The sequence below is a fragment of the Macaca nemestrina genome, chromosome 3 (assembly GCF_043159975.1).
Source record: "Macaca nemestrina isolate mMacNem1 chromosome 3, mMacNem.hap1, whole genome shotgun sequence".
In the NCBI taxonomy this organism is placed as follows: Eukaryota; Metazoa; Chordata; class Mammalia; order Primates; family Cercopithecidae; genus Macaca; species Macaca nemestrina.
Genome location: NC_092127.1, coordinates 36,127,346 through 36,139,352, shown reverse-complemented (window position 1 = coordinate 36,139,352; position 12,007 = coordinate 36,127,346). Strand labels below are relative to the sequence as shown.

Below are 12,007 nucleotides of genomic sequence, written 5' to 3'. Positions count from 1 at the left end.
ACAGGTGTGAGCCACCACACCCGGCCCAAACTGTTTTTTTGTTTTATGTCTGTAGAAAAAAATGTGGCCAAAGTTTTTAAAAAGATTTTTTTCTTTTAAAAGATAAAAGAAAAAAAGCCAGGTAAAATCTTAGGCAAAGGTCAATGTTTTTTCAAAATAAGATGTGGAAATCCTTGTCTATATGTCCTACTGCTGAGAAAGCTCAACTCTTTGCGAAAGGTGTTTAAAATAAGGACTAAGTGTGTGTGGAACATGATCTGTATCAACAAAAGCTCAGACACTGCAGATGGCTCTTGCCTTTATTTCTCATCCTTGTGCCTTTCTCTGTTATAGAAGCAAAATGGCCCCTTTTACGTGTTGCCCAGGCTGGAGTACAGTGGTGCAGTCATTGCTCCCTGCAGCTTTGAACTCCTGGGCTTAAGGGATCTTCTACCTCAGCCTCCCTAGTACTTGGGACTACCACCGTGTGCCACTGAGCCCAACTAATATATCTATATATAAATATATAGATAAATAAATACAAATATATATATATATATATATATTTATTTATTTTAATAGAGATGAGGTCTCACCATATTGCCCAGACTGGTCTCAAACTCCTAGGCTGGAGCAATCCTCCCACCCTGTCCTCCCAAAGTGCTGGGATTGCAGGTGTGAGCCACTGCACCTGATCCATTTTTCTCTTTTAACTAGGAGTTGTTTTTTTTTTTTACAATTATCTTACAGATGGAGAAGGGGTGAAAATTAGAAATATGTGGCATAAATTTGTAATTGATTGCTACAAGATGCATGTGATTATTTGATGCCAGTTGTGGGGACTCCTAAGAGTAAAAGAGGCCAGGTGGTCTTTGACATAAATGAATTATTATTATTAAGGGTGAAACGTGAGAAGGGTGAAATGCTGACTTTTGCAAGAAAGGGGAAAAAGGAGAAAGTTTTATCTTTTATTGCTGTAGTTCTTGAGATTTAAGTTAGTTATTTGAAGCTAACTGTGGCATTTCAAACAGGATATAATTTCTTGGGACTGACATTTGAGGATAATTGTTCATGTCCATAGCTGACTAAATTTTGGCAATTTGTTCTTTCCCACCGCCCCTCCCCTGGTCCCGCTCCAGTGGCTCATGCCTGTAATCCCAACACAGGGAGGCTGAGGCGGGCGGATCACCTGAGGTCGGGAGTTTGAGACCAGCCTGACCTACATGGAGGAACCCCATCTCTACTAAAAATACAAAATTAGCCAGACGTAATGGCACATGCCTGTAAACCCAGCTACTCCGGGGACTGAGGCAGGGGAATCGCTTGAACCCGGGAGGTGGAGGTTGCAGTGAGCTGAGATCGTACCACTGCCTGGGCAACAAGAGCAAAACTCTTGTCTCAAAAAACAAACAAACAAATCTTTGAAACATATGCATGTGTAAGTACTCTCCAGATCAATACCTATGTCTGAAATAATTTTACCTGCAAGCGCTAATTTTTAAATTAATATACTGATGTTAAAACTCCTTATAGCTTAATATAGTATTTTTCAAGCTGTAAAGTCAGTTAAGCTGAAATCAGCCAATGAGAAAAGTAATTTATGACTTTTAGAGGAAAAAAACTGACATGGTTTTATTTCTGTATTTGGGATCAAAATAGAGTTTTCTTTGAAGTTAGAGACACTCTGGCTATTTGTACCATATTACTTTAGGTTTGGCCCTAAATGTCTGATTTTTATTGGGTATGTAAAACTTTCCAATTGTAGAATTTAAAAACCTCTATCAGAATATGAGACAGCTCAAGTTTATATTTCATTTATCCTATAATATTTAGAGCTAATTATTACTGTCTTGTTTGGGACTTTTAATTCCAGAGGTCGATGTTGACTTTAAGCTCAATCAGCTTCTCCATCTGTTCTCTTTGCTTTTCTTATTAGATGAGGGTCATCCTTTTAGTAATATGAGCTAATATTTATTGACCTTAATGAAGCCTTTGCTTCATATTTGGCACATCATTTTATCTCATCCTATTTCATTTTAGTCTCGTAACTACGGTGTAGATCATTTCCATTTTACAGATAGTAAGGTTAGGACTTGAGAGAGGTTTAGTGACTGATACTCTCAAGGCTGGAAGGTGATGGCCATGGCCTGGAGTGCTCTGCTTCCTAAGCCCTCACCAGCAGGTCAGACTGCACCGGTTCCTTGGATAGGTCATACAATGCCTGAACTTGGCAGGGCTCATGTCTTCCGCTTCCACAGATCTAGATTGGAATTTGGGCTCTGCCTTTTAGTAGCTATGTGACCTTGGGTGAATTACTTAAATCCTCCAAACCTCATCTGTTCATGTGGAAGTTGTATAAAATCTGATGGCAAATTCACTTTTCAGCGCACAAGACAGAAAGAAGACTGTCATTGTCATTAATTACTTTGTCGTAAGCAGTAGCCTGACTTTTCTCAAGATTATTTTTGGTACATAAAGTTGCCTGTTTTTTTTTTGTTTTTCTTCTGAAATACCGAGCCTGGCCGGCTCCGTCTGGAGTGGGGTCCCTGTGGTACATCTGCTGTGGGTACTTCTTCACCTTCATTACCACCTGTGGTTCTTCACATCATTTCCGGAGGCAACTTCTCTGCAAGCCAGTTGTAGAATTAGTGCTGGCCTTTTAGGGTTTGAGTAAATAGCATACCTCTTCTCTGACCATGTTCAAAACAAGTGAAGAGATTGACAAGAGTTAGGCAGATGGAGCCCAAGGCATCACTTTATTGTTAATACAGCTGGGGCTGGAGATAGAATAAAGGAGGTACAAACAGACTATAATGGAGAGAGGATAGAGAAAGAGAAACTTAGATAAAGGCAGAAAGTGCAGGGAGGAAGAAAAGATGCAACTAGATTCTTCCTGTGAGACAAGGACTTTGGAAGGGTTCTCGGGTCTCTGCATTGTTTGTACCTTCAAGAAAAGTGGGGCCTTGGAGAGGGAGTTGCTGAAAGGTCACAAAGCGTATTGGCCAGCAGGTTTAAAAGTCAAATTTCCACTCCTGGACCAGCCTTTGAACCAGCTTGGTCGGTGGCTGCTGGGCGGGAGGAGAAAATGGAAAGTTTCTATTTACTTACTTATTTTTTGAGACAGGTCTCAAAAATGGTCTTGCTCTGTCACCCAGTCTGGAGTGCAGTGGTGCTATCATAGCTTACTGCAAGCTCGAACTCCTGGGCTCAAGCAATCCTCCTGCCTCAGCCTCCAGAGTAGTTGGGACTACAGGCATATGCCACCATGCCTGGCTCATTTTTAAAATTTTTTAGTAGAGATAGGATCTCACTGTGTTGCCCAGACTGCTCTCAAACTCCTGGGCTCAAGTTATCTGCCTGCCTTGGCCTCTCAAAGTGCTGGAATTACAGGCATGAGCCACCACCTCCGGCCAAAAAGATTCTATTTTGGAAAGCTTGTTCCAGTCTTTGAAAACAGTTGTTCATGTTACCTTTAGGAGCTTCTTCAGTTAAACATCTTTAGATTATTACAGCTTTTAAAATGTCATTATGGAGGTTGATAGTTTTTTGATACTCATATGTATATTTTGTATTTTATGTTTTTAAGTATGTTTATATGTCATGTATCTTTATTATGGTTTTCTTTTACATGTTTTAAAAATGTTTTCATATTCTTTCTGCTATATTGATTTGTGCCTTTTGACCATGAAGGAAAATGAAATCATAGTGATGATTAACAACCTGCCATGTGAGATTCTGTACGATTGTTATTCTTATGCAGGCTTGTGATGGTTGCAGCCTCACCAGCTATGCGACACAGTCCTTGCCTGTTACAAGAAGTCTTAACAAAGTCAGAGGCCACAGTCCCCTCCCCCAGGCCAACTTTACTTGTATGTGATTTCCTGATTTAGGGTTTATGAAAATAGCCATGTCATCCAAATTCACCCAGAAATGAAGGCTGTTACAAATTAAATCCATCTCTATTTCTGTCTGAATGCTTGTAAAATCTGCACATTGGATAGGAAGTTCTAGCCATAATCTTAGATTATCTTAAGTTTTACAACTCTAGAACTATACCAGACTTCTAATAATTCAATTTTATCATTTAAAATCTATAAGGGAGTAAAATTATATCTCAGGCACTGGGAGTCATTGGTCTAAGTACATTATATCTCAGCATTTAAATGTTAAAACTATAACAAAGTCAATCTCTCTTTTCTTTTTTTAGCTTCTCGGACAAACTATTTAGTGGAAAAGGCTTACATTTTCAGCCATCAGTTTTAGATTTTGGAATACAGTAAGTATCTTTTCTTTATAATTAAAACTCATTTTATATATACTATTTATTTTCAGGATTTTTTTTTACATATATGTATAATGTTACATTTTAGGTATATTGATAATGTGAAGGGATATTGATCCTGAGACTTGTTAAGAGAAATATTTTTGTGAAAAGGAGAGTGCAAGAATTGTTTTAGCCCTTTCTTTAATTTTTTTTTTTTTTTTTTTGAGATGGAGTCTTGCTCTGTCACCCAGGCTGGAGTGCAGTGGCCTGATCTCGGCTCACTGCAAGCTCCGCCTCCCAGGTTCACGCCATTCTCCTGCCTCAGCCTCCCGAGTTGCTGGGATCACAGGCGTCCGCCACCACGCCTGGCTAATTTTTTGTATTTTTAGTAGAGATGGGGTTCCACCGTGTTAGCCAGGATGGTCTCGATCTCCTGACCTCGTGATTCGCCCACCTTGGCCTCCCAAAGTGCTGGGATTACAGACGTGAGTCACCGCACCCGGCCTTCTTTAATTTTTAATAAGTATACCTTTTAATATTTTATAGTGATTGGAATTTAATAAGATGTCAATGTTGTTTTTCCAAAACAGATCCGGTTATTTTATAATGAAAAACTCTAAATATTGATGGTCTCTGAATTTTTGTACACCAGATTGATTTACTCACTTGATTTTACTTCTTGCTGTGCCTTCTGGATTCAAAATTGCACCATGCTTACAGTTGTTAGGATTAAGACTTTGGAGACTCAAGTTGGGGAAGGCAGTACATAAGCTGTAATGACTTTACAGTATCATGTAAAGAACCACAAGATGAAGACAGTGTAATCTGAGTGTCAGTTGAAGGCCTAACTTGGGAACCTGGAAAAATTAAGGAAGGGTGACACTGTGGAAATCAGGCAACATAAGGACTCTTGCTGTCTGTGATAAAGTTTGAATCTTCAAGTGTTAAGCTTCCTGGATGCAGAATATAGCTGCGTTGAAAAGATAGAACTTCTAATTAGTAGTTTCAAGAGTGAGGGGTAAAAGCGCTGCTTGTTTCCGGGGCTGGCAAACAACACTTCAATTTCATGAAGAGCCTTTTGAGTGACAAGCAAAGTTTTGTGAATGAAATAACCGTGGCCATAGGAGAGCATCTGGGCTGGGTTAGGATGGGCTCCTGTTGTGCCCTCCTTTATGCATCTGGATTACTTGCTTTACATTCCTTTCTAATCATCAAAATGTTAGAGCTGCAGTGAAGGAGAATGCACTTGGAATTTTTTTTTTTTTTGAGATGGAGTCTTGCATTGTCACCCAGACTGGAGTGCAAGTGGCGCAGTCTCGGCTCACTGCAGCCTCCGCCTCTTGGGTTCAAACGATTCTCCTGCCTCAGCCTCCTGAATAGCTGGAACTACGGGTGCCCATCACCATGCCTGTAATTTTTGTGTTTTTAGTAGAGACAGTGTTTTGCCATGTTGGCCAGGCTAGTCTCAAACTCCTGACCTCAAGTGTTATGCCCTCCTTGGCCTCCCAGAGTGCTGGGATTACAGGCATGAACCACTGCGCCCATCCTGAACTTGAAATTTAAAAGGACCATGTTGAGCTTTTTAGAAAAAGATTTTATAAAGAGAAGAAGAGAAAACTGGGAGTTTGCCAACTTTATAAAATTCTAGGTTTCTGCTTTTTTGATTTTTTATATTTTTACTCTTATGTAAAGAAAGTTTAATAGAAGCTGAATGTTTAGTAGTTTAGTTGACAATATAAATAAGCTGAATTTATCATAACCTCATTGATTTTAAATTCTGAGAGGGTGCTGTACTTTTGTGAAAAAGCTTTATTGTGAGGCTGAGTGCGGTAGCTCACTCCTGTAATCCCACCACTCTGGGAGTCCGGGGTGGGCGGATCACTTGAGCTCAGGAGTTCGAGACCAGCCTGGCCAACATGGCAAAACCCCTGACTCTACTAAAAATACAAAAATTAGCTGGACATAGTGGTGAGCGCCTGTAATCCCAGCTACTTGGGAGGTTGAGGCACAAGAGTTTCTTGAGCCTGAGAGGCAGAGGTTGCAGTGAGCCAAGATCATCATGCCACCGAGTTCCAGCCTGGGTGACAGAGGGAAACTGTCTCAAAAAAAAAAAAAAAGAAAAAGGCTTTATTGTGAAAAGAAATTTTGATTCAGGACCTACTTTAAAGAATATATGTTATAGATTGGTAGATAGAATAATAGTAGTAGTAAGTATAGCTATTAGGATAGTAATTCCAGTTCATAGGATCCTGGCTGTCTGAAATATTTGCTCTTCAGTAACATAACAAAATCCTATAGTCGATGCCCATGGGGGTATGTTTACACTTGTCCCTTGTTATCCATATGGGATCGGATCCAGGATGCTCATGGAAACCAAAAGCTAAGGATGCTCAAGTCCTTGGCATATTATTTACATACAACCTCCCATATACTTTAGATTATCTCTAGAGGCCGGGCACGGTGGTTTATGCCTGTAATCCCAGCACTTTGGGAGACTGAGGCAGAAGGATCACTTGAGGCCAAGAGTTCGAGACCAGCCTGGGCAACACTGTGAGACCCTGTCTCTATAAAAAATTTTTAAAAAATTAAGCATAGTGGTGCACACCTGTACTTCCAGCTACTCACAAGGCTGAAGCAGGAGGATCACTTGAGTCCAGGAGTTCAAGGTTACTCTGAGCTATGATCATGCCACTGTATTCCAGCCTGGATGACAGAGTGTACTCCAGCCTGGATGACAGAGTTTTTTTGTTTGACAAAAACAAAAAAACTCTAGTTTACTTATAATGACTAATATAGTGTAAATACTGTGTAAATAGTTGTTACACTGTATCTCTTTTTTTTTGTATTGTTATTTTTGTTTTTTTCCCCCCCTCAAATACTTTCAATCAAGGTTGGTTGAATCTGCAGTTATGGAGAGCTGATTGTATATGATACACATTTGTTAATTAGCAATATACTTTAATCTCTGGTCCTAATAGCTAGACACATGCTGAGAGAATGCTGAAAGTCTTTGATTTGAAAGGATTTCTGATTTTTAGATGGAATCACCTTTGGAGGACTTAGTTACCTTTATATAATACTTTATGGCTCCCAAAGTGTAATCATGTCTCTTGTCATTTGGGTTTTATATCAGTCCAGTGAAGACAGGCATTATCTGAGTCTGTGTGTATTGTGTTTGAGCGTGTACTACAAATGTGTTCATAGATTTGTTGCTGAGAAGTAATGCAGTTTGCTCAAGGTCATTTCACTAGAAGTGGTAGAATAAATCTTCTGATTTCTAAGAGCACTCATGATGCTATTTTTCTTATTAGTGAGATCTGGAATATGATTATGAGAATTAGTTATTTTGCTGAAGTTAAACTCAGAACAAACTTTAGCCTAAATTAGAACACATTTAAGATTAGTTGAGTTTTACCTTATGGCTGACAAATGGTTTAATTTATAGGCATTAGAGTAAAACTTTGGCCTGAGGGTTCTGCTCCTGATTTCTTCACTGTCCCAGTTCAGCTTTTGCTGTGGTTTATTTTGATGTTGGCCTTGAGCGAATCCCAGCCCTCTTCATAGCTTTGATTTTCCTGGGGGTGTAAAATTGGGATCTTGTTACTTGGTTGCCATCTGCCTGCTTCTTAGGGCTTATGTGAAGGGTTAATATTCTGCTGGTCCTAAGATAAAAAGTGCTAATCATTCATAGAGATTTTAATCATTCTTTTGTAGTGTTAAATTGACAGAGTATCTTCCAGTTGTCACTAGTGAAGGAAATTTATATCCTCATAACACTTTTAAAAATAGAATCTAAAAAATAGAATAAAAATAGCACAGTGGTGACTAGGCTTCAGCTAGCATTCTCTGTTAGGTCTGGAGAGACTTCTGGTAGTGCACTCACTGGCTCTGTAGCATTGCCATTTTGCATTCTTATTTTCTCATGTATTTCTCTGGTAGACATTTGTATTCTTAGAAACCTTGTATTTAAATTATGTAAATGGGATATAAAGCTTTGAGGATAAGTATTAATAACTTTGATGATTGATATTATTTACTTAAAACCCCAAACCACAGAAGTCCTTATTTATTTAATTTTAATTGGGGGAAGAAAGGCAGATATGAGCCCAGTGCTCTGAGGTAAGGCTTTTCTGAAGTGACCCTTTATGTGTATGGTAGTGTTGAACATTTTTTTTTAAAATGGTGTTACTTAAGAACACTTTAAAAATCAGGATTTTAATCACATTGATGTGGTATTTTATTTGTAATGGGATGTGAAGAACTGCGTTTTGAAATACACATTGGATATATTAAACCTTTCCTTAAGACTAGTGATTAAAAGTAAGGGTGAAAACCCAAAGAAAAATTCTAAGGATTTGATGGTAGTAACATAGTATTTTGGAGATCTCATTGTATATAAGAAAAGCAACATCCATTTCATTTTTCCTAAAGGATACATTTTTAATATCATAGAAATTGGAATAAAATCAGAAAAATATCAGCATAATGAATGAATTTTACCTAATTCATTCATTATGCTGATATTTTTCTGATTTTATTCCAATTATAGATATAATTCATTCAGCTTAAATTAGAATATAATTTTATTTCTAGGCCATCCTAATGAGAGCTGTATATTTGGCTCTCTCTGCCACTGAAGATATTAAAACTGAAGAAATGACTTTAGTGAAATTTTTGCTGACTCTCTGTTCATTGCAACATAATTGAACAAGACTGAATTTGGTCTTGAGCAGTAGGAATCAGAGTTAAGTGATTAGAGGGAGCATTGTAGGTGGCTCCAGGCAGGTGGGCCAGAGCCCAGCTCCTTTCCTCTTGGCAATTCCTTTATCAGAGCCGAGACATCGTAGGTGGAGAGTTACTGCCGAAAAGAATTGGCATCAAGGCCTTCATGAATTAATGTATTTGCCACGGAGCAGGGATTTTACTCTGAGGTTTGTGGAAGGTTTTGAAGCTGTATATGAAACTTTTTGTAAGTGTATGTTTGTGGAGGGAGGAGCCAGAGCTTTCATCAGAGTTTTTTGGAAAGGCTCCTAATTTAAATGGACGAGAACCTCTGCTGCAAAGTGCTGCAGGATTTTCAGTTTTCTCAAAAGAATGGCCTTTAGCCATAATTAAGTTTTCCTTTTATAAGACCTAATAAAATAACATCTCTCTGTGAGTTGAAAATACATACCTCCCCAAAAAGTCTCTCTTACTCAGAAAACATAACCCTAAGAAAAATTGGGTTTTTCTTTGAGTACAGTTTCTTACCTAAACATATGTTTTTTTTTTTTTTGAGACGGAGTCTCGCTCTGTCACCCAAGCTGGAGTGCAGTGGCCGGATCTCAGCTCACTGCAAGCTCCACCTCCTGGGTTCACGCCATTCTCCTGCCTCAGCCTCCCGAGTAGCTGGGACTACAGGCGTCCGCCACCTCGCCCGGCTAGTTTTTTGTATTTTTTTAGTAGAGACGGGGTTTCACCGTGTTAGCCAGGATGGTCTCGATCTCCTGACCTTGTGATCCGCCCGTCTTGGCCTCCCAAAGTGCTGGGATTACAGGCTTGAGCCACCGCGCCCGGCCAACATATTTTCATTTGAATTAGAGACCCAAGTCCGAGAAGTGCCAGTGAGTTGCCTATAGGTTTTTCTTTTTTTTTTTTTTTTTTGCAAGCATTTTAATGGCCTAAATGGGTTAAATTTTTCTAACACAGAAACCAATGGAGTGCTACTGTGGATTGGCCTAAGCCTTATAAAATGAAGTTGTTTTTTGTTTTATGACTTTTGGCTGTTGGGAATTGAATCCAGCGTGATTGGATAATTTAACTTTGTGATGAACAGCAACAGCTTTCTGGGTTTAAAAATATGTGTGTGTATATGTATAATAATACATACATATGTATAGTAATATTTATAACCACACAGTACATTGATTTTTCTCTTTGTTTCTCCTCCCAGGTTCCTGGGACATCCTGCAGCAAAGATTCTCCATGCTTACAACCCTAGTAGGGACAGAGAGGTTGTGGTGAATTCGGTATTTGCAGCTGCTGGACATTTCCATGTGCCGCCTGTTCCCTGCAGGGTGGGTGTTGATGGACTCCTGGAAACTATGCCGTGGCAGGCTGCCAGATTTTCTTGCTTTCTTTGGCCTGAAGTTTTTACTTTCTGCTCCCCGTCTCCCCCTTTTTCTGCCACCCAAACCTTTTCCTCCTGTGTGTTTACCTTAGCATTTACTTTTCCAGTTGCTCATTTTTATAATTTTAGTGGCTCTTGATATCTACTGGGGCCGGGGGAGGTGGTGGGGGTTGGGGAGGAGTTTGAAGACTCTCAGCTGTGTGGTAATGTATGTATATTTAACTTGGCTTTATTGTGACTAGGGAAAGTTTATATTACTTGTCTTGAAATGACTACAAACTCTGAGGCATTTAGTAACTAATGTAAGTTTATAGTTGAGACCTCTTCCATCTCTCCAACCTGCTAGGAAAGTTAGGTCTCCTTTCTAAATGCAGGACTGCAAGGTATAGTGAATGGCTCCTTGTAAAGCTGATTGGCACCATAACACAGAGCTCCAACTTAGTCTTCTAATAGTTTTACTTTCAGTGGTCTTTAATGTTTAATGAAGATCCTGATTGCTAGTAGGCTTTTATTTGTTTTGCTTACTATGTCTGCCTGATATTATGTACTTAAAAGAATACTGGGACTAAGGACGTGTTGTAAGGGGAAGCCCAATATTTGGTTTGTGACAGTCTGTCTGGATAAACTTTGTTCCTGATTTTTATTACATACCAACATGTTTGCACATTGGTTATTGTCTGTATTTAAGTAGAGATAGAACTGTGTTAGCTAAAGACAGTTGGACCTGTGGGGGTGGAAGAGGAGGGGAAGGAAAGGTGTGAGACTCACAGCTCCAGTCTGAAGCGAAAGGACTCGTCCTGAGTCAGTGGTAATATTCTTTGCTGTATCCTCTTAGATATAGCAGATATGTAAGAGCGGATAGTTGGATGCTGATAAGTTGGGGGATTCTTATGGATTCATGATACTGATAAATCAAGGGTGCACAATATGCAAATGTCTGTTAACAGAAATTGTCAAAAAAAGAAAATCTGTGAAAGACAGTTTATCAAAGGGGGCCATTCCAAATGGCTGACTGGGGACCTTTCTTTCAGGTAATTCCAGCAATGGGGAAAACTTCCTTCAGAATTATTTTCTTACCTACTGAAGAAGGAAGCATTGAAAGTTCCTTATTTATTAATACCTCTTCGTATGGAGTCCTTTCCTATCATGTGAGTAACTTTCTCCTTTTGTCATATAATTTGGTTGGTGACTTAACTGTAGGGGTGGGGATATTTTTAAAAAGACTTGGAAATGTTGTCACCTGGTTTATGTCGTTAAAATATAAGACTGTTAGTGATGTTAAAATCATCAGCGTGCACCCTTTTCTGCCTGACGTGCCACAGTTGGCTGTCTTTCCTACTGACAACACAGCTGTAGCCCTACTGTGGATCTTTGGAGCATACTAAAACAAAGCAAAGAAATCTGTCACACAGTTTCCCAATATAAAATACAGAAGGCTTTCAAAACTCACGACTCTCACCTCGTGGGCGTTCAGAAGGAGGCACTCTAAGGACAGTCTCTAGTGATTTTGCCTACCTTCCCTCCTTGGCTCAGGAATATTTCTGATTAGGAGACATTGATTGTGTGCTTGGAGGCTGATTCCAAGGGAGCTCACTATTCATATCAAAGTACCAGGAAGGGAGCTTGAAGAATCTTGTTGCTATTATCAGAAATAG

The 12,007-nt window shown here is 39.3% G+C and overlaps 1 protein-coding gene across 6 annotated transcripts in view; it reads left to right on the top strand.

The window, feature by feature from the left end:
* TMEM131L (transmembrane 131 like) overlaps positions 1 to 12,007 on the top strand; it is a 170,001-nt gene that overhangs the window by 78,532 nt on the left and 79,462 nt on the right. For all 6 annotated transcript variants that reach the window (XM_071092912.1, XM_071092911.1, XM_071092914.1 and 3 more), the window contains 3 exons: positions 4,187 to 4,255; positions 10,176 to 10,299; positions 11,384 to 11,500. In XM_071092912.1, coding sequence (XP_070949013.1) covers positions 4,187 to 4,255; positions 10,176 to 10,299; positions 11,384 to 11,500 — 310 coding nt within the window. The remainder of the gene's footprint in view (positions 1 to 4,186; positions 4,256 to 10,175; positions 10,300 to 11,383; positions 11,501 to 12,007) is intronic.